This window comes from Amphiura filiformis, unplaced genomic scaffold (genome assembly GCF_039555335.1).
Source record: "Amphiura filiformis unplaced genomic scaffold, Afil_fr2py scaffold_113, whole genome shotgun sequence".
NCBI lineage: Eukaryota > Metazoa > Echinodermata > Ophiuroidea > Amphilepidida > Amphiuridae > Amphiura > Amphiura filiformis.
This window is the reverse complement of record NW_027305577.1, coordinates 191115-218616: the sequence shown is the minus strand read 5'-3', so window position 1 is coordinate 218616 and position 27502 is coordinate 191115. Positions and strand designations below refer to the sequence as shown.

Sequence of the window (27502 nt, the reverse complement as noted above, 5' to 3'; positions counted from 1 at the left end):
AGCAAATCACATCGAACACAAAAATACAAAGAGATTTGACAGAATTATAATACATTTATACTTTATACTACAATGCTGGTCCTCGGTGACGAACATCAATGTTGAGTGCCTCCGGCATGTCAGGGGGCTCTATTAAAAGGAAACCAGATAATGAAACAAGAAGTATGCCAAGACAATTGAAGCTAGTTCACTGATTTGAATAATAATAGTTCTATGTATTTCTTCCATGTTTCAGTGTGAAGCAGGATCTGGTTCCCGAGCGTTGTTTGACCAGTTATTTCGTGAACCAACCAAGATTATGATACTTGGTGGCGGCTGCTCTCCACCTGCGGAAGCTATTGCGAGTACGGCTCACTACTGGAACTTGATAACGGTACGATAATGTTGGTCCAAACTGACTATATTAACAGAATTACTACTAACAGGTTCTACAGTTTGAACTTGTAAACATCATCATAATCATGATCATCGTGACCCTCTTCCTCCTACTGATGCTGCTCATCCTCCCCCTACTCATCCTCCTCCTCCTCCACTTCCTCCTCCTTATCATCATCATCATCATCATCATCATCATCATCATCATCATCATCATCATCATCATCATCATCATCATTATCATCATCATCATCATCATCATCATCATCAACATCATTAACATTATCATCGTTATCATCACCACCATCATCATTTTGTCTGAATCTGTCAGAAAGATTATGCACATAATTATACATACAATAACAATGGTGTCCAAGGTCTCTGATGAGTAAAGGTCCGTTCATACTACGCCGCAATTGCTTTGCGGTTCGGTGCGTTTCCGATATATCGCAACTCATCGCATTTCCAAGATAAAATGTATTTAACTTTATTGCGATATATGCAGTATTTGAAGCACTATACAGTGCGGCAACGCAAAGCAATGAACCGTATGAACGGACCTTAAGTCGGTGATCACCCCTTTTAGCGATCCCAGCCAGTGGATAATGAGGGGTATGCGACGTAATTTTGACAAGGTGTCGTGTATGATTTGACCTGAAAGAAATATTGCCAAGTTGAACCCCTAGTTTATGCCCTGTGTTCAACACATCTGCTTACATCATGAGATGTTTACTCTAAAATATACGAATATTGTTCAATTGTTAATCCTTTTCTTTGTTCGGTGCCATTATTTTTATATTCAGGTTGCCTATGGCGCTGAGTCCCCAGCTTTGTCGAATCGGAAGTTCTACCCTTACTTGTACCGTTCCGTGTCACCAGCTACCGTCTATAACTACCTGCGCATTCGATTACTGAGAGAATATGGATGGCATCGAGTAGCAACCATTCACGAGAACAGGGAGCACTTTAAATTGGTAAATTCTCATCGATTTTTTTAATGTTCATTTTCGAATAAATTATGGTTATAATACACCTTAATTCGTAGCAATAATTAGCCCCTGTTGCTATAATTAGCTCCTGTTAATTTATGAAATTACCCAGCAAATCTTTTCTGAGCATTATTATACATGGTCCACATGCATGGTCAACATTCTCTAACCACATGCATGGTTCAGACTGTATTGACTTATGAAAGGATAGGCATTCGATGTCTTTTTGTTACGACATTATTACTGTGGCTTGTATTAATTAAGATTGCACTAAGGCGTGCGAAGGAAATCCATCCCATCTTTGCATAGTGCATCCCATTCCAATCCCATGCAAAATATGTGGTATGTATCAGTAGACAATGTAAAGATCGTTGCTGGTCAATCATGGTTGTGCTTTTACTCTCTATTGTAAATTTACTATACTATTGGGCCAAAATCTCATAAATCTCATAAATGGCCAGAGTTGTTATTTGATTCTCTCTTAAGACTTCCAGAAATGTACATTTCTGATTTTGATATTTTGCTCAAATTTGCTCACATTTTGTTTAAACTCATAACACAATATTCCTCAAGTCATAACGAATCAGACAATGTATAATTTGACCTATCTGCGGCTTATCATTCCAGAGTTATGAGCATTAAGGTCGAAGGTCAACATTTGGGATACACATTGTGATGTGCCCTCAGTAATTTAATTTGATGATTTATCTTTGTTTACAAAGTTACATGAGTGATGACATTTTGGGAGAATTCCCCTCTCAAATTGAGCAAAACAAGTTGAATCATATCTAATTTGGAATATTTGGAAACCCCTGAGGTTGTAAAATGAAAGTGATGTAATGGAATTCCCTAAGGAAGTGATGTAATGAGAAAGGTTAATGTTATAATTAAGACTTTGGAATTCCCCAGATTGAACATAATGTGAAGGTAGTAAATGGCCCATAATAGAATGGGGTTTTTCCAATGCTTGGGATATAAGAAAATGTAAACACAATTATTGTCACAGTTGATAGTGTTGATCTGGGCTATGCTTACAGTCCAATTCCTTCAAAGAAAGGAAATTGCAAACCAGAAATATTTTATGTAGTCAAAGTACTACTATTTGCCGGTGTTGTCGGAGAAGATCTAGAATACGTCAAAGAACGTACTTCTTCCAAGAAAGGAAAATATATTCTTCTGTCGACTTGCTGAAGTCTGGTATTTTGATTCAACGCAACTGTCAAAATAAGTGGGGACAACTGCATCGCAGTCCTGCTTCCTGAAGATATTGTATGAAAGGTGGAAATAGCACCAAGTTTGGAGAAAGCAGCGCAAGGAGTTAAATTTGGAGAACTGCGCAAGGAGTTTAGCATAGGAGAACGGCGCAAGGAGTTTAGTATAGGAGAATTGCGCAAGGAGTTATAAACGTGTTTGGAGAACACCATTTTTGTATAAGGATTTTATATGCAAGGATTTTACAATGCAAGTGCACAAAGGACTTCGCTGATTTTCGCAGGACAAGTGAATAGGGATATATTACATCAGTCGTCCAGAACATTACAAGAACTTTATGATCGCCAAGAAGAAGAATGCTGGCTAAGTACAAAATAGATAAAGAGTGATTATATTTGATTAGTGTATATGTGCATTTGTTGTCATTATAGTGTACCAAACAAAACTTGCTTTCAATTAAAGACTTAGATTTTGTTAGCTTAAACAAACAGTGTATTTGTGTCGTGCATTCGTGTGAGTTCGGGTAAAAGGTGATTTTGGCCTTGAGTCAAGTACGACTCGTAACAACATGGATAAAAGCAGGAAATCTCTTCCTATTTTGATGAAAATGGTCGCAAAAGAATAGGACATTTGGTTACCTAGGAAACACAGCAAAATAGGTCACAACCAACCAATAGAACTGATTGTGTATTTTTCCGTTTTACTATACTATGTTACCTGTGCATCTCAGGTTTTACAAACTATTCTTTATTGATATTGTTATAACATGTTGAAAATTTTGAGACAATGTTCATCAAAATCGAAGGAAATGTTCTGTTTTGACCCATGTGGAGCCCAAATGTTGACCTTCAACCATTTTTCATTATAATTTCGGAACGATCGATAAGCCATATATATTTTCATAATTCTTATGACTGCAGAAATATTTTGGAATTGGTTTTAACAAAGTGTGACAATTTTGAATTTTAATCCCTGTATAAACTTTGACCTTATTATGTGATGGCTAACGTTGGCTGACGCATTTGTCCTGATAATTGACACACTGGGAGAGTATATGCCGATCTGTTGCTTGTTTTACCTTGAACTCAAGTGATACGTTAATATGCAGCACTATACTTCTAATTTGATAAAGGTCTTATTAGAATTTTCTGCTGACGTTTGTATTTTTGTTTAAATTTTGTCTTGTAAAATACACAACTCCAAATGCCAAAGAATGACGTCTGCGACATTTTCTGATTATAATATGGATCTAGTCTTGTTGGCGTTTCTAATACTTTTAAATGCAGATATTCACGCAACTGTTTTCCTCAAACTACCAGACACTGTCAATGAAATGTTGTTGTTCATGCACATTGTATGTCCACTTTAAAAAAAAAATAGGGCTGTCCTTAGTGTAATAAAATAGGTTGGTTGTTGTCCAATATTTTTATCCGCTTTTTTAATCATTTTTTTAAATTGGGGCTATACTCAGTGTAATCAAATAGAATGTTTGTTGTCCAATATTTTAATCAGCTTTATCACCTGTTGATGTAAGGTAAAATGTGTGATGATACAATTGCATCTCTTCTGTTCAATCTACCATTTTACATTCATCTACTCTATGCAGTTTACCTTTTATTTTTAGTTACATTTTTATATTGTCATTTAAATTTTACAAGGTTTACATTATGATTAATGAATATTGTGCAATATGGAGTTTAATAAAACTACCGGTTATTTTAGAGTATGGACCATATGCATGACTTATTGAAAGAAGCAAATATCACCTTGGTGACATCAGAAAGTTTCTTCACCAATCCCCGAAACCAAATCGAAAACATAAAGGTAAGCCAAAGGTCCGTCCCCATAACTGCACATTTTAAATCTTCATAAAATACAAACCATCTACGCAATAATAGACAACAACAACAAAAATAGAAATCACAATATCTGTAAAAATCGGAACAGATCAATACTGTCGAGATTTTAACCGTCATTTTGTTTACAAATATCTTATTCTTTAGAGAAAGGACGCGAAGATCATCATTGGCAATATGTTCGAGGACACGGCACGGAAGGTGTTTTGTGAGGTAAAGCTGAGAAGCTACCCACAATCTTAGAATTATACCCCCGTAAAATGTTGTAATGAGCAATGTTCTCTTCTTTACCACGTCTTCTTCGAACATTGATTGTTGGGGAAAGGGGAGGGGGTTTACAAGCGAAGGTCCAAACCTAAAAATTGTACACTCCCATTGCACCCAGCGTACAAACTAAGACCACCTCGTTAAATCGTTAGTTTATGGCACTATAATTGCTTGGTATATAATACTGTTGCACATTTACTTCTGCCACCTCTAAATCCAAGATGGCGTCTAAAATGTGTGCCAATTTGTCTTGGTGAATAGTTTATAATTATAATTTTCATAGACATGGACGTGGACGTAAAAGATCAAAGTGGAAATAAAAATTCTCAAACATTTTTCAAAAATGTAATAAAATATAAAGTTTTACTTTTGTAAACTCTTTTTTTGATCAAAAATACAAACAAACCCCGTGGGTCAAAATCTCACTGTTCACTTTCCAAAACACCATTAATCTTGGTATCAACATAAAGGACTATTTGCTTTCTTTCCAATGACACTTATTACGTCATAATCACGTATTGTTGTTGAGAGTTATGATCAAAATGTTGAAGCATCTGAAAATTGCAATCGTTTTGGCCGCCATCTTGGATTTAGAGTGTGATAGAAGTAAATGCGCAACACTATTATTATTCTTAGTTTCCAGTGACTCATATACGGTTGTATGCGTACGAAAAAATTTGTTTGCAGTTTTATAAGTTAATTGGGTTCCGAAATCTGGGTCTTTCATTGCATTTGTTTGCAGTTTTATAAATTAATTGGGTCCCGAAATCTGGGTCTTTCATTGAATTTGCGTACTAATTGTACACTATTCATTTGCTCACACACACATATAATGTAGCGAGAATTAGGGCGAAATTAACAGAATAGATCTTTGTGCATATGTGCATAGTTTCAAGCATAATGATGAAAGCAAGCAATGTGTACCAAAATAAAGTACAATAAAATGCAATTTGGCTTTATATGTTGAGAATTAGGGTTTTGTTTTTGACGTCTTTGCTCTTATTTCTCCTAACCTTAATTACCAGGCTTACAAAGAAGGCATAACTGGAAAAGGTTATGTATGGATGATGTTAGGTTGGTACGAACATAAATTCTGGGAGAAATCCAAACACGCTGAAGATATCATTGACTGCACAGCAAAAGAGATGGAACAAGCAGTTGATGGATATATCGGCACTACGGGGACGTTACTGAATGATCCAGCTATAAGTAAAGTTGCAAATATAGTAAGATGCCATTTGGCAATGTTTGAGTATTCTGTTAATAATAAATACTATTAACGAGTGCACGTGTGTTCCATTATTTAGTTTACCACAGCAAGGGAATTTATGGTATTTTCAATTAGAGAAAACCGGGCGCTACGGAAATCGCGTTTTATTTGTATCAGAAAGTAATTACCTAATAATCTAGTATTTAGCTTTCCATACTGTGAATTAGAACAAGCATTTAAGTATTTATAGAACAGACCCATCTGTATATATATACTTCAAACCCCAATTAAAACGCCATAAAAACCAGGCGGCGGATGACATGATCGAGCCCGCAACTTGTGAAACCACCCGGTCGTATGGCATTTTCCAATATACTCGGTTAGTTTTGTGGGGTTCATTATCGAACCCCAACGGTTTTAGCTTGTATTTATATTATTTATCAACATAGGCCTATTTGTTTGTGATATTTCAAGCGTTTTAAAATTTCAAAATAATCCCATTCAATTACACGGTTGACGATGGAAATTTACTGAATTTAGAGAATGCACGTCGTACACCACCTGATAAAAACGCTGGGTGTTTGTTATCCTTGAGCAAAACAAATGAAAAGATACAGCTAGTGTTGAGCTACATAATACTATGTCTTTACACTGAGTAACAGTTTAATTGATTTTCCTTGAAAGAAAAGGAAAGAAACAAACTTCAATTTTAGATAATTAACGTGTGTTTTCCTGATCCTGGTTCTCAACGAGCTCAAAGTCTCAGTTAGCATACGGTATCGTGAGAAAAAAACACCCGCAATGTTTTTGATGGGTGTTTTAAATAAGGTGTACCTTAAGGGGGTACTACACCCCTGCCCAATTTTTGCATTTTTCTCAAAAATTACAGCGTATTGGTAACAAATAAGAGACTACACCTACTGCACTAGAAATTTTATTTCAACACAGACAACAGTTGTGGAGTTACAGTCAAAAATGAGGGAAAACCAATATTTGATCAATAAATCAATAACTACTTGCCTTGAGTTGCTGAATTTTCAGTGTAGTAGTTGTAATCCTTGCTCCTATATAATATACATATCTTACCTGTCACCAATGCGCTATAATGTTTGAGAAATATGCAAAAATAGGTACAAAATTGACCAGGGGTGTAGTACCCCCTTAAGAGTGTGTTATGTGTACACATTTGTGTAGGGGTGTGCGACATAGTATACGTAGTATTTGTGTTGAAAAATAGAGAAGGGGAGGAGAGAGAGAGGTGATTGTGTTCGTAAATTACTGCACTGTGTTTACTACATAGATTATATTTACATACCAAAATAAAAACTGAAATATGCATTTTATTACTTTGGGGATTCCGGCAGACTATTATATAAATCCTTTAAAATCTAGTTTTTCACAACTAGAAAATACCTAGTATGAATATTGTGCAACTGGTTATGACGGTACATGCAATATTGGTATGTTATAACATTGATCAGCTTACGTTGAAATCAAACCTCATTAGTCAAAAATGCTTTCCATCAATTTTGATTTTATTATTTTGATATTTTTTCATGTTACAGACATCAACAGAATATATTAGTCGTTTAAAATTGAGGCTAACTCAACCAGAAAATCTCAAATATGACTTCAACCCCTACGGTGCCACCGGTTACGATGGCGCGTGGATAATTGCTTTGATGTTACATGAAGCAGCTCTCGTTCTTGAAGAAAGAAATGCTACTAAACGGCTAGAGGATTTCACATATAATGATCCAGAAATGAGGGATTTGTTTTTTAAAATTCTTGCAGATGTTCAATTTGAAGGCGTATCCGTAAGTTGAATTGCTATATTTTCTTGATTTACACGATCGATGACATGTAAGAATATCGAATATATTAATATAATTCAACTTCCAGTGAGACAAGCTGCTGACGAAACATTTTCCTGCTAACTGTGCGCAGATCTTTATATTTTGACAAAGTACAACAAATCCAACGGTTTATTTTGAAGGATAAAGGTCAACACAAACTTGCAACTACATACATGTAATTAAGAACATGAATAAAAATGGTTTCATACCAAGTGGTGTTTATGATACAAACTAAGGGTTTGCTTTGTAGCAATCTTCTTTGAAATACACAGTAATACTTGTATAGACTATGCCATAGTCGAATTTTATTAAAAATATGTTATTATTAGTCCAGAGGATGATTTAAGCACTTCCCAGCAAGTCTTGCGGTTAGCACAGCTGTGTGCGTAAACATGACACCACTGCCCGCCCACTGCATACACACGTGCATGGTTAAATTTGAATTTGGACAGATATATATTACAATAAATACACCTTCAAATAGTTGGTCGATTTCACATTTTATGTTATCTACAGAAGGTGTAAATTATCATTCATGCATACATCACTTTAGATCTGAAATCGACCAAATAATGACGACACACGGGCAATTCTAAAACAACATCTTTTGCACAGAGTTCAATGGGATTTGAAAAGTAAAGTGGCAGTTGAAACTCTAGTGATAACACATTTACAGTGCATGATGGGGCTTCCTTAAATCATCCTCTGTTATTAGTCATGATGAACCCATTTCGTTGAACTCAAAATTATACTGATGTTTATTAAAATTAAAGTATTCAATAGTAAAATGGTCATAAAGAGTTTAAAATATCAGATGATTAGTGACAATAAAAGTAATTGAATGCAACATTATCTTGCATAATTATAATGGCTCACATTAATACTGAACAATTCTGATTTTGGAATCTGCCAGTTTAATGATAGCGAACCCCGAAAATCCACTTGGAAGCTAACAAACAGAGGGAGTGCGGTGACTGAAAAGATCAGATACAGATGTGAAAATCTATCAGTTGCACACAAATCAATATAAATCAGAGTTTTATGCTTAAATGTAATAGCCAGAGTATGCAAAATGGGCAATTGGACTACGGAGAAGTCTAATACTTGTATGAATGAAAATTACAAAGAACAGCTCTTTTCAGAGCCATTTTAGACAAGATTTAGTCTACATGATTGGAAACTAATAGTTCTGGGCCTCCAACATGTTATAGCGTTCTACTGTCTGTTCAATTAGTCATCAAAGAAAAGTGTTAGCACAGCCTTAGACCCAACGTGATTTATACTTTTCAAATTCCAAAGTTCAATTTAAAACCCCATTTCTTTTCAATTTTGGTCTTTTCCCGCGATATTTTGATAACAAACCGTAGAATGTCGGGTACTATAAACTTTTTTGAACCAATCCATTTTGTGCAATGGGGACGATTGTCATAATAATTAGATGCGCTGAGATAGTATTTATTCGACCATCCGCATCGGAATGTATCTTGTCCAGCAATAGGCCTATTTTCGTGTTGAAACCCCGCTGTTGGAACATTACCATAAAAATATGAAGATGAACTATATTCAGAATAGGCCCAGCTTATATTAATACATTCCTTGCTATTTATTTATTTATTTATTTATTTATTTGTTTGTTTGTTTGTTTGTTTGTTTGTTTGTTTGTTTGTTTATTTATTTATTTATTTATTTATTTATTTATTGTGTGGATGGATCTAAGAAGGTGTGAGCCTAGGCCTATTATAAAACTACACATTTATTTTCAATTTGTTTACGTTTTGATTACGTTTTGTTTGTTGAATACAAACTATGAGAAGAAGATTTGGAAACAAAAGAACTTTTGTACAAGAAAATAATATTTAAAACAATGACTTAGGTTACAGAAAACAATTCTTGCAAAGTCACTGTATTTGAAAATGTCAAGCAATTCTCGGAATAATGTTATGCATAAAACCTAATCGCGCACACCTCACTGAGCTTCACCTAATTTCGTGCAACAAAAACCGGTGGACCATCATATCACCTATAGACCCTATCCAATAACCGCAACGGTATAACAATTGAAATGGCAGGACAGATTGCACTGGTGGACAGATTTTTCGATAGGGTCTATGCTCTAAGTTGAGAATGGACCGTCCCACTCGATTTGTGAAAAGGTCGCGAACCCTTTTGGTGGACCCAAGTAACTGCCTAAAATGAGGCAAAATTGAATAGAAATGGGGTTTTATATTGAACTTTGGAATTTGAAAAGTGTAAATCACGTCGGGTCTAAGGCTGTGCTAACACTTTTCTTTGATGAGTTTGACCACAATTTTGTATTTTTTCAAATATCTTAAAAATACAAGAATCTAAGCTAATTGAACAGACAGTAATCCTGATGAAAGCTTGGTTGAAAAGCCTGGGAACACAGTTACACTATGCTGAGAAAGCTTATATATAATTGGCATACGCGACTTGTGACGGATCTATGAAAGATGCATGGCGGCGATTTTATAAAACACATTTACTAAAAATTTGATTTTTATGTAATATGAACCCATTTAAACCAAAAAAGTATTTGCGCCAAAATGGTGTCTAAATTCTAATTACGGTGGTCATTTTGGACACAATATTGGCGGCCATCTTTAATTAAAACATGCAATTATTTTTAAACTAATAAAAGTGTGTTCCTGATGACCAAATACATTTCAGGTTTGCGATATTTACGTATTGATATAATACATTTTGATTGAAATTCTACTTCTGGCGGCCATTTTGGACACCATATTGGCGGCCATCTTGAATTTCAAATATGCAAATAATTCCAATCTGGAAGAAGAGCGTTTCCTGTCAACAGATTCATTCATGCCGCGGCTTCTTGGCTCTATGATGTGCAATTATGGGTTATTATTTAATGGATTTTAGCTAAAAAGTCGCAAAAATAGGCAATGGCGGCCATTTTGAATTTGGCCCCACCCATTTGCTGCAGTGAAAAAAAATGGCGCAAATACTTTTTTTATTTAAATAGATTCATATTACATAAAAATCACATTTTTAGCAACTTGAGCAGCAAATATGCCAGCAGCGCCTTAAATTTCGACATAAGGTTCTGGACTATATAAACGTATTTTTTGTTATGTCAATCATGCTGTTCAAAATTATTATACAAATTTAACGGTACAACTATTATAAAGCGTTTAGAATGAATAAGAAATTGTCATTTTGTAAAACCAATTTGTTATTCATTTGCCAGTTCCGGCAATATCCTGGTCGATTATCATCACTAAAATGTGTAAAAAATAAGACATAACTTTGAAATCAGGTTAATGGAATTAATTGACCTTGAAAATTAATACTTTACATACACCTTTTCAAATGCAAATAGAGTGATATGAAGGATGCTGATATATTTTCTTAAATTTGTGATTCAGGGACCCATTAGCTTTATCAATGGAGACCGAATCGGAGTGATACAACTTGAGCAGTTACAAAGTAAGATGTGGTACCACAGACATGTTGGTAAAAGTTTGTCATACCCAGAATTACAGGGGCCTAAATACATCAACACAAATGCAAATCTTGCAGGGCAAATGCGTCTCTTTTATTCTTTCTGTACAATCATCGTCGTTAAAATGTTAAAGATAATAGCTGATAATGAAAAGAACAACAAAAACAAGAACAAGAAGAAAAGGAAAAAGAAGGTGAAGAAAAAGGTGAAGAAGAAGCAAAAGGTGATGAAGAAATAATAATAAGAAAGAAAGAAAGAAGAATTGTCCAACTTGTGGCTGTGATTATTGTATATAGTTTCTACTGTACTATTCTAATTATTTTTGTATTTGTCTTTCTATGCGTGGGGTGCATGGGTAAGGATGGAATATGGGCTAGCTTGGTATATATGTGCATAATAATACATTTTGATTTTGCAGCTGGCTGTTTGGAAGGATGGGTCCGATATGCTAACGATTGCTATGTGTTTATGGAGTCGCCATTGACGTGGATAGATGCAGAAGGTGAATGCGCCAAATTTGGAGTCCACTTGGCGGTTTTTAGAGAACCAGGCGGCGTCGTCAACTTTATTAAATCGATCTGGCCTGAACAGCCAAGTTCATTATACTGGTAGGTACAGGGTGAGTAAAAAAAAAGTGCAATAGAGAAAAGAATCCATTTTTATTTAAGAACCGAGTTAAATGCTATATCCATTAGTGACCTTGTGTGAAAAAATCAAGGAATTAACACATTCCATGTCAACTCCAGGGATGTGCACCGCAGCACCTCTTCAATTTTTTCTTTTTCTGTGTGGTGGTAGATATTGATGAGAAAGTACAATCCCGAAAATTTGAGCTTCATACTCCATTTCGTTTTCCCGTGGCATCAATTTGAAATTTAGGGGGGTCAGTGTAAAAAATGTGTCGCAACGCGAAAGACGACGTTCGGAGGTCCATAAATGTATAAAGGGAACCCTTTACAACTTTAAAAAGTATGTATCCTGGGGTACTTATTTGTGTAGAATTCAAATCTGGCATTAGAAAACTTCGTCCATCCAGGACCAACTTTGGGGGGTCAGAACTCCAAAAGTAAAAATAATTTTATTGTCCATTTTTTGCCAGTCAGAGCCCTTTGGTAGGACATTACTCTTATCCAATATGGAGCGTATTCGAATAATTTTAGCTGAGATATTACCCATACAAAACCCCAATTGTACATTTTTGTACATTTTGACCCCCTGAAAACCAATGTCAGACATACCACCATCAACTTCAGGTATGTTGAAGATATGTCCTTGGACATCATTTCTGAGAGATATTGACTTTGGGACTCGATGGCTTCAACACATCACTTAGGTTTGCCTACTCCATAGAGTTGTACACATTTTTGATTTCGCATATATAATGACCTATGTACAACTCTATGGAGAATGCAAACCTCACTGATGTGTTGAAGTCATCGAGTCCCAAAGCATCAAAATGTCTGACATTGGTTTTCAGGGGGGTCAAAATGTACAAACTATGTACAATTGGGGTTTTGCATGGGTAATATCTCAGCTAAAAGTATTCTAATAGGCTCAATATTGGATAAGAGTAATGTCCTACCAAAGGGCTCTGACTGGCAAAAAAATGGACAAAATATTTTTTTACTTTTGGAGTTCTGCCACCCAAAGTTGGTCCTGTGTGAACGAAGTTGCATTTTTAGGGCCCTATATCTTTTAAAGTAAAGGAGTTATAAGTTTTCTGATGCCAGATTTGAATTCTACACAAATAAGTACCCCAGGATACATACTTTTCAAAGTTGTAAAGGGTTCCCTTTATACATTTATGGACCTCCAAACGTCGTCTTTCGCGTTGTGACACATTTTTATGCTGACCCCTAAATTTCAAATTGATGCCACGGGAAAACGAAATGGAGTATGAAGCTCAAATTTTCGGGATTGTACTTTCTCATCAATATCTACCACCACACAGAAAAAGAAAAAATTTGAAGAGGTGCTGCGGTGCACATCCCTGGAGTTGACATGGAATGGGTCTACTTTTTTGTTTTGTTTTTATGACACATTTTATAGCGATACCCAATTTTAATGTTTTTCCAAGAAACATCTCAAATGTGAATGTCAGCCCACTATGTGTAAGGTAGATTTGGAACAACTGCCATTTTCTTAACCTCATTGGCATTGAAATAAAATGGAGCACCCAAAGTGTTTTTGCCCTTGGTCTTGTTTAAGAAGAAGAAACATTATTTTGTTGTTATTTTCATTTTACCTTTACTTTAAAGATGTTTATTCTCTATCAAAAACATACAAATTTGTAGGCGGATTTTTTCGAATGTCGACATGAAATGCGCACAAATTGAAGTCGAGTGAATTATAAAATATCCAGTAAGTTGGACATATTGGGATTTAAAAAACTGGAGTTGGAGTCGAGTGAGGTATGCAGGACTTAAAGTAATGTTAGAAAGTTTGTTTGAACAGAAAAAAAGAAATTAAAATAACGCAAAATTCAACCTTATTTAAGTTAAAGTCAGTTTCAGAGCTGGTGCCTTTATTGTGCATTGTGTGCTCTCATTCAAAATACATGGTACCTCGTTAACAAATAATGAAATTGGGTATCGCAGCAAAAGGAAAAAATTAAACGGTAGTTGTGATTCACTTCATTTTTTTCACAGAAGGTCACTATTGAGTGTGGCATTTATAGAAACTTTCAACGTGGTTCTTACATAAATATCGATTCTTTGCTCCATTGCACTTTTTTTACTCACCCTGTATAATTATTTCATAATTAAAAGCTTATTCAGTGATCCCGGCGAAATTGTATGAAAATTTAAATTGTGTATAAATTACTATTTAAGTGAAGGATAAATCATAAAATTGGGTATTTTCGAAATGAAAAATTTGGCAAATTTCCGACAACAGTTTTAAAACTTTATGACATTTCAAAAACTTTATAAAAATATTGTTGTAGTGTGTTTTCATACAAAACGTTTTAAAACGATTTCATGACCTTTATATAACCCGACATTTTAATGTTATTAAAACATTTTTACTTAAACCAAAACCCAAAATATAACTTATCTAAAGCGTTTTAAAAACGTTTTTGTGTTTGCTGGGTTTCCACAGTGTCCATAATTAAAGTATATGCATTATACATGTAGTAGTACGTTTGATGTGTGCATTACATTGGAAATTTTTGAAATACAGTCTGTCTAAAATTTTTTTGCAAGTGTACAGCGCCCTCTTTGGCAATTAGAAAATACTGATGTGACATGATGCTTAATCAACGTCAAGGTAGCAGTCGTAGCTTTTAAATACCGTTTGTTTTATTCATTTTGGTTTCGGCAATTCAGAGATCTGCTTCACTAAACACAAAAACCCTTTTGTGCCAATTTTAAGGAAATTGAATAGAATGTTAGGAAATACCTGTACATTACAGTTAATAAATAAACATTCATTTGTAGGATTAGAAATGATTATGTAACAATTACTCACTATAAGCGTATTGAAGACGAGGGCAGCAAGATGCATCGCTACAGGTGACGGTCACGCAGAAGGAAGGGGGCTCTGAGTGACCCATGTACATGAACAATAATGTTAAAGACCAAACAGTAAAATTGACTAAACTGTTCATTTCAAGCAATATCGGACTCAGCTGCTGCGCACTCGGAAATGTGCTTATGATTTGATAAAAATCATCATGAATTTTAAATCTTTAGTATAAAATGTCAAACTTATAATTATGATGTGCAATATTTTGTTGACATGATTTTAATTTTACAACAGCGTGTGCAATATTTGCCATGTCTTGAGTGACAAAGAGATCAGTATTTAGCATGATAAAATCACTGATATTGTACACGTATTTAATTTTGCAGCAGAATGTGACATATGTATTTATCTTTTAATCTGTTTTAAGTCCGAAAAGAGAATCATTATACCTGTATCATGATAAAACAGTAAACACAGTAAAAAACAATTTGTATTGTTGTGTTATCGATGCATTCTTTCGATTTCACGAAGGAACTCTTGATAAACTTGATGCTATCATTGATTTACATGTAGAGCCCTCTTCCCTAGTAAAAGTGGCAAAATTGTGATTTTACCCTTTCGTTGATAACTAAACATATCTTGAGATTAAAACAAGCAAACTATTCAGAACAAACAACATTCGAGAGCTAAGACTGCGGCCTTGACGTTGATGTAAGCATCATGTCACAACAATGTTTTCAAATTGCCAAAGAGGGCGCTTTTTACTTGCACATTTTTTTGAGACAGGCTGTACTTATGGATACGAACAGGAAAACTCGTCATTGGATTGATTTCAACCCATCTCCATTGCATCTACAAGCCATGGTTAAGCGTCATACCATCCTTTTTAAATATAGCAGCTTGCCCTCTGGTAGTGGAAAAGCTGCATAGTCAGCAACACTGTGCTGAGTGCAGCTGAGTGTGAATGACCATTTGTCTAGAAAAACTGCAATGTGTCCCATAAAACAAGTTCCTTATGCATTATGTTAGTTTGAACATTTAGGAAAAATATATTAAATAATAAAGGCAAGGCAATAACGTTGCAGGAAAACACTGCATCAAAGTTAACTATATGTGTTGATATATCAAACTCTCTTCAAACTTATTATGATAATTCAGCAGTGTTGTCGGTGGTGGAACTTGTACGTGCCATGGCCCTTCTTGGATGCAAAAGCATTTGTATCAAAGCGTGTCAAAAAGCTTTTTTTTTAATAACATGTAGGATTGGTCTGCTGCAAAACCAGATGAAATGGATTTGGAATGATGCTAATATGACAGAGGAAGCTACATGGATTCCAACCGGAAGCTCTGTGAAGGAAAACTCTGGACCCCATTGTGGGGCAATGAATAGAGACGGCACATATCACACAATGAATTGCAGTGCGTCACTGTCATATATCTGCAAAACTCAGATAGGTAATTCCTGTAAATCTTGCAAAATAAGAAGCAATTCATAACATTAACTCAATGGCCCGCATGGCGATATTACATTTCTTACTATACAATTATGATGACTTACAATGATTAGAAAGACCTTGTTCATTTCAACAGATATTATCGTTTACACTCAGTTTTACATTAATCGAATATGCCATCAAAGCTATCATCTGCAGTGTGCATCAAAGAGCAGATTTTAAGGTTTACACTTTACATTAAAATCATCCGCAAACATGGTTTTCCTGTGTTCGTTGATATAATTATTATGAAGCTAAACTAGGGAATTAGTCAAAGGAAAAAACAGAGCAAGATACCAGATTTGGAGTCCCAAAGGGAAGAATTATGAACGGGAAAGTGAATGGGTAACACGAAATGAACCAGATGAAACAAAAATACGTTTAAGAAATTTATTGTGAATTTACATCATTTAACACACGATCAAAATAATAAACATTACCCGAGTCACATTGCAGCATAAATGAATATAATTCACGTGCACGAGCAGACAACTGTATTCGCTGTCATGGTGATCAACCTAAACCACACATTAGGAGACGAGATCGGATACCCCCTTACGGTTTGATTGAAGAGTCAATAAGGAGTGAAGTACCCAGCAAACACAAAAACGTTAAATAAGTTATATTTTGGCATTTGGTTTAGGTAAAAACGTTTTAATAACATTAAAATGTCGGGTTATATGAAGGTCATGAAAACGTTTTAAAACGTTTGTATGAAAACACACTACAACAATATTTTTTAAATGTTTTCAAAGTGTTATTGTAAACTATTTTTGCAAATATTTTGACAACACTTACATAACATTATGTTAAAATATTTGCACCCAGCAAACACAGAAATGTTCTTAGAATGTTTTTTTCAAAACGTTTTAATAACATTTAAATGTCGGGTTATATAAAGGTCATGAAAACGTTTTTAAAACGTTATTGCAAATATTTTGGGCAAACCTTTTTCGCAAAATATTGTTTCAACCCCAAAATTACATTCTGTTTAGAATGTTTTGTATCAAGTTTTCAAAAATGTTTTTGGAATGTTATTAAAACGTTTTATACCCTTTATATAACCCGACATTAAACGTTTTCTGTAAAACATTTTGTATTTGCTGAGCAGTAGATTATCACAAAATGTTTTTTAATGTTATAAAAACGTTTTATACCCTTAATATACATTTAAACGTTTTCTGACAACCTTTTATAACCTTTTGGGAATTATGTCGAAAACGTTTTGTGTTTGCTGGGTATTTATCAAAGCACGGCAATACATCGCTCCACTTCGTGCAATTGACGCACGGTAATACGACACTTACTCGATGAACGGGTATCATGGCTTACGGCACTATAATAAATATTCAATTATGCATATTAATTATATGTATATGTGGGTATTGTCAATTATCGTTAATTATTGACAATACCCACATATACATATTATCAGGGGTGACACTAAATTCACGGTTTTTGTATTATCAACACAAACCTATGACGAATTTTGTTGGCTTGTTCTTAACAAAGTGAGGCAAAGTATCGATCGATTATGCATAATTCGGTTATGAAAAATTCACATCAACTCTTACTCGGCCCATGTTGTTGAGGTCACCATATAAAGATGTCGCAAGTTAAATGAATCAAACCTGCTGAAGAGAGTAAAAACGCTCTCTAGCACGGTCAGACCGGGCGGAAGTGGGTCAACTACTATGATCCCAGCAGGCAGCAGTGATTTGATTTTCCAAGAAAGTCTTCTAATTTGATATCTTTTTGCTAAAGTAATGATATGAAATCGAAGTGAGCATTTGATGTCACAAAACATGTGACACCTCACGTGATCTTGCATTATGGCGCTGTATTTGTCTGTGTGTTTGTATTTCATTTTCTCGTAAGAAAAGAATATCAATCTTCACTAATCAATGGTATTTGGCTCTCAGCATGAATGATTGATTTTAGGTAAAGTAGGTAAAGAAAATCACACAATATTGACTACGGGTTTGAGTGAAGCACAAATGAACCAAAAAGTCTGACTGAGGTCACACTGAGGTTGTAGTAACGTGGTGGGATTCACGGAAAATTACGTGGGCAGCCGGATGATTTTAATATTGTAGTTAATTGTCATTTCTATACTCGATTGTTTATCTTGGTCAATTAACATATCTTCTAAATGCTGATACATCGTGCTATACTGTACATCTATCTGTTAGAATTCAATATTTTGTTAAAAGAATTCTATCATTCAGACGGGCTGATGCAGCATAATTTGACACTACTAGATTTAGCTAGATTCTACCCGAGCGTGGCACTTTAGATGCTAAAAGTCACGTACAAACATGAAGTTTACACACAATAAATTGAACGGTTACATTGATTTTAAGTTTTTACAACATGTATATAGATTTAAATGCGCATTTAACCCAACCAGAGAGGGTACTTTAACCCAACATAGAGATCGAATCAAGCTGTGTCTGTAGATATTATTAGCGCCCTCTAGCAAGGTCAGACCATCATTTTAATAACAATACGCTAATTAAACACAATTTGGACACAAATGTTAATGGTCTATTGTCACATCCTGATTTCTGTTATCCTTGATATTATGTACCATACATCGGTGTAACAAAACAATTTATGTAGAACAGGTTTAAGAGTACGTCTAGTTGTAACTTCTTTTTCAACGTGTAAAGGATATAGAAATGTTTTTGATTTTAATTAAACATTTTAAATTCAATCACGGGCATTTTATGTCATTTTGTTTTTTTGTCACTCAGAGTTGACCCATCAGATTGTTGGTTTTCATGATATTCGTAAGGACGAGCTTCGCTGGGTATCGAACCTGAGGTGGCAAGGTGAATCAATTAATTGAAATAATTGTGTCTCCCTTTAATACCACAGTTCCCATCTGTTTAATTTATGAGTAAGGGGGCTGGCATTTTCTTCGGGAGGGGGGGGATGGGGGTCCCAAAAATACTGGGGGGTTATAGAATTTTCAGACCAAAAATAGGGGGGTTATAATTTTTTTAACACCCAAAATAGGGGGGGTTATAGAATTATTAAGGGCTGGTGACTCAAAATTTTCGCGCGCTGCGCGCGCATTCTTTAACTTTGCAATCGAAATGTGCATACAATCTATGCAAAATTGTTACACGCTCCGCGCGCCTTCTTTACACTTACAATAAAAGTTTTAATGCGCTCCACACACTTTTTTCACTTTTAAGTTTTGACGCGCTCCGCGCCTTAGTTCCGGCAATGAATAATTTTTCTTGAGTCTGTGTAGTTGGAAGGGGGGGGGGGGGGTCATAAAATTTTTCGACCCGCGATAGGGGGGGGCGTAAAATTTTTTTGCCCGCGATAGGGGGGGGGGGTCATACAAAATTTGACTCCGGTCACTGACATATTTGTGACCCCCCCCCCTTCCGAAGAAAATGCCAGCCCCCTAAGAGTAAGGAAATTGTTGTAAAGGCGAACGGGATGGCAAGAGTGGGTCATACTTTTCCAGTCTTTGCCATTTAACTAATACCTTTGCCTTATAGGAAATGAGTCAAGCAAGCCAATAATCGCATTTTGTATTTCCATTGGCCCTTGCGGTTCTTTAATTAAGGCAAATGGTATATTAAAACGAAAGTTTTGGGCGTTTTTCCCTCTCGAGGAAAAATCATGCACAATGTGGCGGAAATAATTCCACTGATATCAAGCCTTTATAGAGCCATATCATTACCATTCCTGTGTCAGCTTGATATGTTTTAGTACAAACAGAAGAAAATCTAGTCAAAGATTGGACGGGTCTTTGGCTTTTGAATGAGGTAAATAAGTATAAAGATTGGAGTTCAAATAATATATAAGGAATATGATGTATCGCTTATGTATTGTTTCTTTGAATTCTCCTTCGTCGCCTTCTCGTTCCTATTTGTTAATCATTCCAATCTTCTTCAAAATCCTCTCGCCTTCCTCTCTTTTTATTACTTTTAGACAATGAAGTACCACTAGATCATACGCCAGAAATCATCATCACCTACAAGAGAGTTCAAAGTGGTATCCCATCTTACATTTTCTTCATCATGTGCGCTATGGCTATCTCAGGAGGCATCTTAGCACTATCTTTTTTGTCATTTAACGTCAAATTTCGTCAACAAAAGTACATAGCATATTTTCGTACATTAATAGCTACTTTATAATAGCAGAAAAGTATTTTATTTCTTCTATTGTTTATTGTTTGAATCAATATCTATACAATAATTTGTAGTTTAGAAAAAACTTCTATAAAATAGGTAACATAAAATGGTTAACATAAAAATAGTCACAACATCCCCTCATAATCTGATTACCATTTCATTGATGATTCTATTATATTTAGGAACGTTAAAATGTCCAGTCCAAACCTGAATAATGTCATCATTGCGGGCAGTATGCTCATCTATAGCTGGGTGGGAGTTAGTGGTATTGATAACACACTCGTATCTGATTGGGCGTTTTCTTTGGCATGCCAGGTAAGTAAACACCCGTAGCAATGTTATATATATGTATATTTACTGAAGACAAACCTAATTTAGGAAATATTTAGTATTTCAACAATAAAAGGGGTACGCAACAAACTACAGAACAAAACGTCACTGCAATTTTGTGACAGTGGGTGCGTTTTGTGTTGGTGTGTACGGGGTGGGTACGTGTGTGGGCATAATTTTTCATGTCTGGTGAAAAAGTTACAGTGCTATGAGTGCTGCGTTAACTTCCAACAGTTCATGGACTAACACCAAGGAGTAAAACACTATAAAACGTCGGCCGTATCACATATTGACGTATTCGACATTTTTGAGAAAATTAGTATAATAGTATTATGACTCAGATTTCATGTGAAGATCCACTAACCAGTTATCTGATTACTAGAAATTAAACCAAATACATGGCTAGTAGATCTTCCATCTGAGACGGGGAAAGACTCAACAGAAACAAACGGAGAGCAAAATATAACTTCACAAATAAACTTTAATTTCTCATCAACAAAGTGATCACAATAATATAATAGATGAGTGAAATATTCTTCGTTCCTTCTCCGGCTGTGGCTGGCTGACAACTGCCCAGAATAATAGTCCGGGGTAATTGAGGAGAGGACGCCGCGGAGCGATATATGCCGCGGAGCCGCGGAGCGGAGCTTTGTCTCTGACGTAGCAGAGTCATTGATGACGTCATCAGTCATTGTCTCTAAGCCACATTCTGTCCAGTTTGAATCTGTTGCTGAGGAAGTAGGGGAGTCAACATGATATGAGTTACATGAATTACAAGATTCTGACACTTGAGTTGGTATTCTACTTAGTGCATCTGCATTACCATTCTTACATCCTCTTTTATGGACTACTTCATAAGTATATGATTGTAACTTCAGTACCCATCTTGCGAGGCGACCTGTTGTACGCTTTTGACCAAACAACCATTTCAATGCACAGTGATCAGTCTGAATTATGAACTTTACAGTATGTTGAAGGTATGGGGAATATTTCTTAATCCCTTCAACTACAGCCAAAGCTTCAAGTTCAGTAGTTGTATACGTCTTTTCGGAATCATGCAAAGCTCTACCTCCATAACAAATTACCTTCTCTTCACCATCTTGTACCTGTGCTAAAATGAAACCAAGACCTCTTATACTGGCGTCAGTTTGCAACATAAATTGAGTACCATCAAAACGAGGGTAGGCAAGAATTGGAGGTTCTACTAGCTTTTGTTTCAGGATTTCAAACGCTTCTGCACACTCTTTTGACCAAATAAATTGAACATCTTTCCGAGTGAGATATGTTAAAGGTGCGGCTATTTTACTGTAATCTCTAATGTACTTCCTATAATAGCCTAAAAAACCTAGAAATGATCTTACTTCCGATACCTTCGTTGGAACTGGATACTCTTGGACTACTTTGGTTTTCTCTGGATCAGTAGCTATCCCATCTTTACTTACAATGTGTCCTAAATAACGTACCTGTTCTTGAGCAAAAGTACACTTTTTAGGCTTGAGCTTCAAATTGGCTTCTCTCAACCTCTGAAATACTTGTCTCAAATGATCTACATGTTCATTAAAAGAATTGGAAAACACTATTACATCATCAAGATATATTAATACAAATTTCCAATTTAAACCTCTGAACACTTCTTGCATAACTCTTTGAAACGTGGCTGGAGAATTTGTACACCCCATTGGCATTACATTAAACTCATACAACCCATCTTGTGTAATGAAAGCACTCTTTTGTTTTGAGCTTTCTTCAAGTCCAATTTGGTAATAACCTGACGCTAAATCTAGTGTGGAAAAATAATTTGGTGTTCCTGCGCCTAAGCTATCTAACGCATCATCTATGTGAGGTAGAGGAAAATTATTCTTTTCCACAATTTGGTTACATAATCTCATATCACAACAGAATCTTAGTGTACCATCAGGTTTAGGAATCATTACAACAGGAAAACTCCAACTACTGGTGGATTCTCTGATTAAACCATCTTCTAACATCTGATTGACTTGCTTACGTATTTCAGCTTGCACATGAGGAGGTTGTCTATAAGGACGACATTTGATTGGCGGATGATTACCAGTTCTTATGACATGCTCAATTTTCGTATATCTTTCTCTAGGACTATCTTTGGTTTGAAAAACGTCTACATACTCAGATATAAGATCAGATAACATATCAGAATCGGTTTCAGTTAAATGAGAATCATTGAAATTGACCTGAGAAAGAACTTCACGTACCTTAGGATCTGGCGAATTCTGTGCTTTTACATGGACTGATGATACAGGTACTTCATCTACTACAGAGTCATCTATATCGGTAAAATGAATGATTTCACTGTTATTTACAAGTGTAAATGTACCAAGTTTTGTTCTAGGATACAACACAATTGGTTCATTGCTAGTGTTTAACACAAGTAATTGAGTACTACAACTAGATTTGTTAGCAATAGGTTGAACACTTGATACTGTATTGGCAATCAATACTCCTAAAGCAGTGACTCTCCGTCCTCCCTGACATAATCCTATTGTGCCTTTTGGAAGATTATTCGATAACCTCGCACGCACCACTGATTGTGAATGAGGTGGAATTTCTTGCCTTTCAATTACACGTAAATTACTCCTCTTAAACAATCGCAATTTCTGTGTGTTAAAATCTAATCTGGCCTTATGCTGTTTTAGAAATCTCTTTCCCAACATGATTTCCTGACTAAGATTTCGAGCAATATACATTGGCACGAGAAATTTTGCACCTTCAATAAACAACGGAACAACAACAAAACCACTGATTTGCAACACAGATTTGTTAGCGGTACGGGCTTTTGTTAATCGCGGTTTTGACACTACAATTTGGTGTGACAATTCCAAAGAATGCCAGTACTCATGATCTATTAGATTCATTGTACAACCAGTGTCAATTAAACAGTCAATGTTTTGGCTACCAATAGTGACAGAAATATAAACTTCTTCATCAAAATCTGTTTCAACGTTATCACTATCGCATTCAGACGCGGCAAAATTTGAATCAAATTTTCCACTGCGCGGAACTTGGGCTGAATTACACGGAGAATTACTGCTCTTGTTTACATTACAATCATTCGAAATAAATTTCTGTACAGTTTGTGCATGTATTACCTGCTCATTAGTTGGATACAAAGTATGACTCTGATCACAAACATCTTCACACGGAGAGTAATTGTTCACAGGAGTTTGACAATTTAATCGTTCAGGTACGATACCTATTTTCCCATCTGAATTTTCCTGAACTTGTTCTGAATTTACAGTTTGAATAGTATCAGATGGGTCATTCAGTTTAAAGGACGCCCATCAATATGGAACCTTTCATAACAACGACGACGCATATGATTATATCGTCCACATCTATAGCATACAATTCGCCACTTGCACGGTTCCGCCATTATGCACTATGTGCGGGAGAGCCTCGAACTGGCAGCATACATGAATGGGAATTGAACCAGTCATATAACATTCTGTGTAAGGTTACGTAATTCTTCCTTTCATGTATGCTGCCAGTTCGAGGCTCTCCCGCATATAGTGCATAATGGCGGAACCGTGCAAGTGGCGAATGGGCGGCCTGAAATTTCTGGACTGGCCTGAGTTGAATGACCCATTTGCATTGTTATGTGCTTGATGAGGCACAGTGTCATCGACCCTATATCTTCATGGCAGGAATCGCCATGGTAGGTTGAATCCATGGCCACGATTAGCCATTTGGTTCAAACCTTTAAAGCTCTTTAGAACTAATAATAAGTCGAGGGACATAACTAAGGCTACTCACAATGCCGGGTAATTGATCTTGGTTGTGCGTGAATAAGCTTGTATACTCCATTGAGGTCAATGGTCATCGACTTTTATACTGCCTACAGTGAGTGCAGCTGTACTACACGCTGTAGTCCATACAGGGTATTACAGGACCAACGCAATATAAAATGGTCCGATTTTGAGTTCAAAGCGCACGGCCAATTTTCAAAGCGCATTCTAGCGAATATCATATCTGTTCAACACGTATTTTCAAGTGTATGAGACCACATCTGGTTTCTTGAGAAAGATTCATTTGCGGGAGATATTCATCAATTTCTAACCCAGTATTCGAAGATTTTCGTCTGATATCAAAATCGTGCATAGCAATTCACGTGTATCGATCCCGTGTATTCATTTTAGTGTCCCTTCTCCACCAAATAATTATTAGCCAGGCGGTGTCGGTGTGTGAGGCGACTGATATTGATTACGATGAGTTCGTTCAACCCTTTGTTCAGCGTCTCGAATATCTTTTTCCAAACTCTTGAATCTATCGTCCATACTCTGTAATTCAGCCATTATATCGTCTATTGAAACTTCACCTTCGCCTTGACCTCCCGCACCTTCACCTGTGTCTAAATAGGCCTTGCCTAGGGCTAAGTGGCTTATTATAGGAGGAGCCATAATCACATTTACTTGTACATTAATATACACTGTATCAATACAAGAATATCACGCTGCAATATTATTCACAAAATGGCCGAAAACAGAAAACACGCAACAAAATTCTTCGCGCCACAATTCAACTTTGGCGGGAAATCACTAGAAGCGTATTTCACTTAATCTATCAAAAATATCACATAATATATATACAATGAATCAATCCAAAATTGCTAAAAATAATAATACCAAATTAACTTACCTGGGGGTTGGTTTTTCCCACCAGGGGCAGCTGACAGCCAGTCACTGCTTGGTTGGTACCGGAAAAGATAGGATTCTGCACCATTTATTATGACTCAGATTTCATGTGAAGATCCACTAACCAGTTATCTGATTATTAGAAATTAAACCAAATACATGGCTAGTAGATCTTCCATCTGAGACGGGGAAAGACTCAACAGAAACAAACGGAGAGCAAAATATAACTTCACAAATAAACTTTAATTTCTCATCAACAAAGTGATCACAATAATATAATAGATGAGTGAAATATTCTTCGTTCCTTCTCCGGCTGTGGCTGGCTGACAACTGCCCAGAATAATAGTCCGGGGTAATTGAGGAGAGGACGCCGCGGAGCGATATATATTTAAATTAGCTATGGAAAGCAAATAGCGTCATAACAATAGTTTGTTATGTTCTATTCTATATATTCACCAAAAACCATGCCTCAAAGTGGCTTAACTAGTAAGATATTAATTAATTTAATTATGTCGTAGTTACAAAACCTTGAAATGTCTGCATTACATAATGCCGTATATGCCGATCTCCTATACTGCGCAAGCCCAGTATATCGTATCTGCAATTTGAAGAATTTGCTGTTTCACATACTGACGTATTTGCGCGACTCTGTCATTGCGCGGCAAAATTGCTCTTTTGTCCTTTTCACATACTGACGTATTTGCGCAACTGTTTCACATACTGACGCATTTGCGCGACGTATTTGTCATTTGAACGGCGAAATTGACATAAGTCCTTTTCACATAGTGACGTATTTTATTTATTATTGATTTTTTGCAGAATAAGTTATGCTCTGATAGTAATATGATTGAAAATAATTATGGTATATTTGCATTACTGTTAACCTGGTTTTAATCGACAATGATATTTTAATCAAGATTATGCAGCAAATGAAAATCGCTAGATTTTCAAGTTCGATTTTCTCGAAATGCGTATTTTGCAAATACGTCAGTATGTGATACGGCTGACGAAAAAGTTGAAGAGTTGAAACAAACATTTTTTATACTAATTTTCGCAGTTTATTGCGTATGAGAAGTAATTGGAAACCACAGATATAATAATTGCAATTGCAGCCAGAGGTGTATTCGACAAAAACGCTGTCAATTTATGTATACAGCTGTGTCTGTTCGAAAAACTATGAGAAGGGATATCTTGCCTAAAAGTGCTGATGAAATACCAAAACTGTGCTGCTTTATTTGAAGCAAGATACTAGCTGGCATTGAATCACAGTATAATACAATAAATTTTTGGCTATTTCAACAAAAGATTTGGACATTTTTGGGAAAATACGTCGACCCACTTCAACAGTTCAGCAGTACATTAAACTAGTCGAAATGGTCATGATATAAAACCAGCCTCCTTCACTGACCAATCACAGATGCTGTTATATAAAAGCCTTTGCAAGTCCATACTTTGACACAGTAGATCTACTTCTTGTAAGCACATCAAAGCAAAACTGGCCTATTATACTCTAATACCACATGGCTTACCCTATTGGCTGCATTTATTTTACTATACTTTGAAAATGTCCTACTATTCTTAAATGTTTGTGGAACAATGTCATTTCCATTGACATAAGCGTGTGTTTAAATAAATGTTACTACAAAATGATATGTAATTCATTAAAATCGCTCAATATTTGACAAAGTTAGCTCACATACATTTAGATATGATATTAGTAGTTATCTCCTTAGCTACAGGTGTTAACCCATTAACGTAATTTAATTTAATATAAACTACGTTGTCTTTTTTTAAAAGACAGCTCTTGTTTTAGTATACTGTCCTATACAAGTCGTACGTGTGACCTCAATAGTTTATTTCACAGTCAACATTTTCAACTAATCTTCATCGTTTCTGTCATATTGTAGATACGAATGTGGCTACTGTCTATTGGCTTTGTGTTAGCATTTGGTGCTATGTTCAGCAAAACGTGGAGAGTGTATCGTGTTGCTACTTTCAAGAAACCTAAGCGAAGGGTAATATAAGATAATAAGAATGTGAATCCTGATTTCATTTTTGCTTCGGTTGTATAACGAATGGTAGATGTTAAAACAAAATATTCTGACAGATTAGATAAGGCCCAAGTGAAGGGTATAGTCATGGAA

The 27502-nt window shown here is 35.7% G+C and overlaps 1 protein-coding gene across 1 annotated transcript in view; it reads left to right on the top strand.

The window, feature by feature from the left end:
- Positions 1-27502, top strand: part of LOC140145011 (gamma-aminobutyric acid type B receptor subunit 1-like) — a 39769-nt gene that overhangs the window by 4602 nt on the left and 7665 nt on the right. The window contains exons 2-12 of the mRNA XM_072166803.1: positions 236-373; positions 1179-1349; positions 4299-4400; positions 4580-4645; positions 5725-5925; positions 7475-7726; positions 11173-11233; positions 11668-11751; positions 20162-20327; positions 20547-20679; positions 27266-27373. Of these exons, the coding sequence (XP_072022904.1) occupies positions 236-373; positions 1179-1349; positions 4299-4400; positions 4580-4645; positions 5725-5925; positions 7475-7726; positions 11173-11233; positions 11668-11751; positions 20162-20327; positions 20547-20679; positions 27266-27373 (1482 nt within the window). The remainder of the gene's footprint in view (positions 1-235; positions 374-1178; positions 1350-4298; positions 4401-4579; positions 4646-5724; positions 5926-7474; positions 7727-11172; positions 11234-11667; positions 11752-20161; positions 20328-20546; positions 20680-27265; positions 27374-27502) is intronic.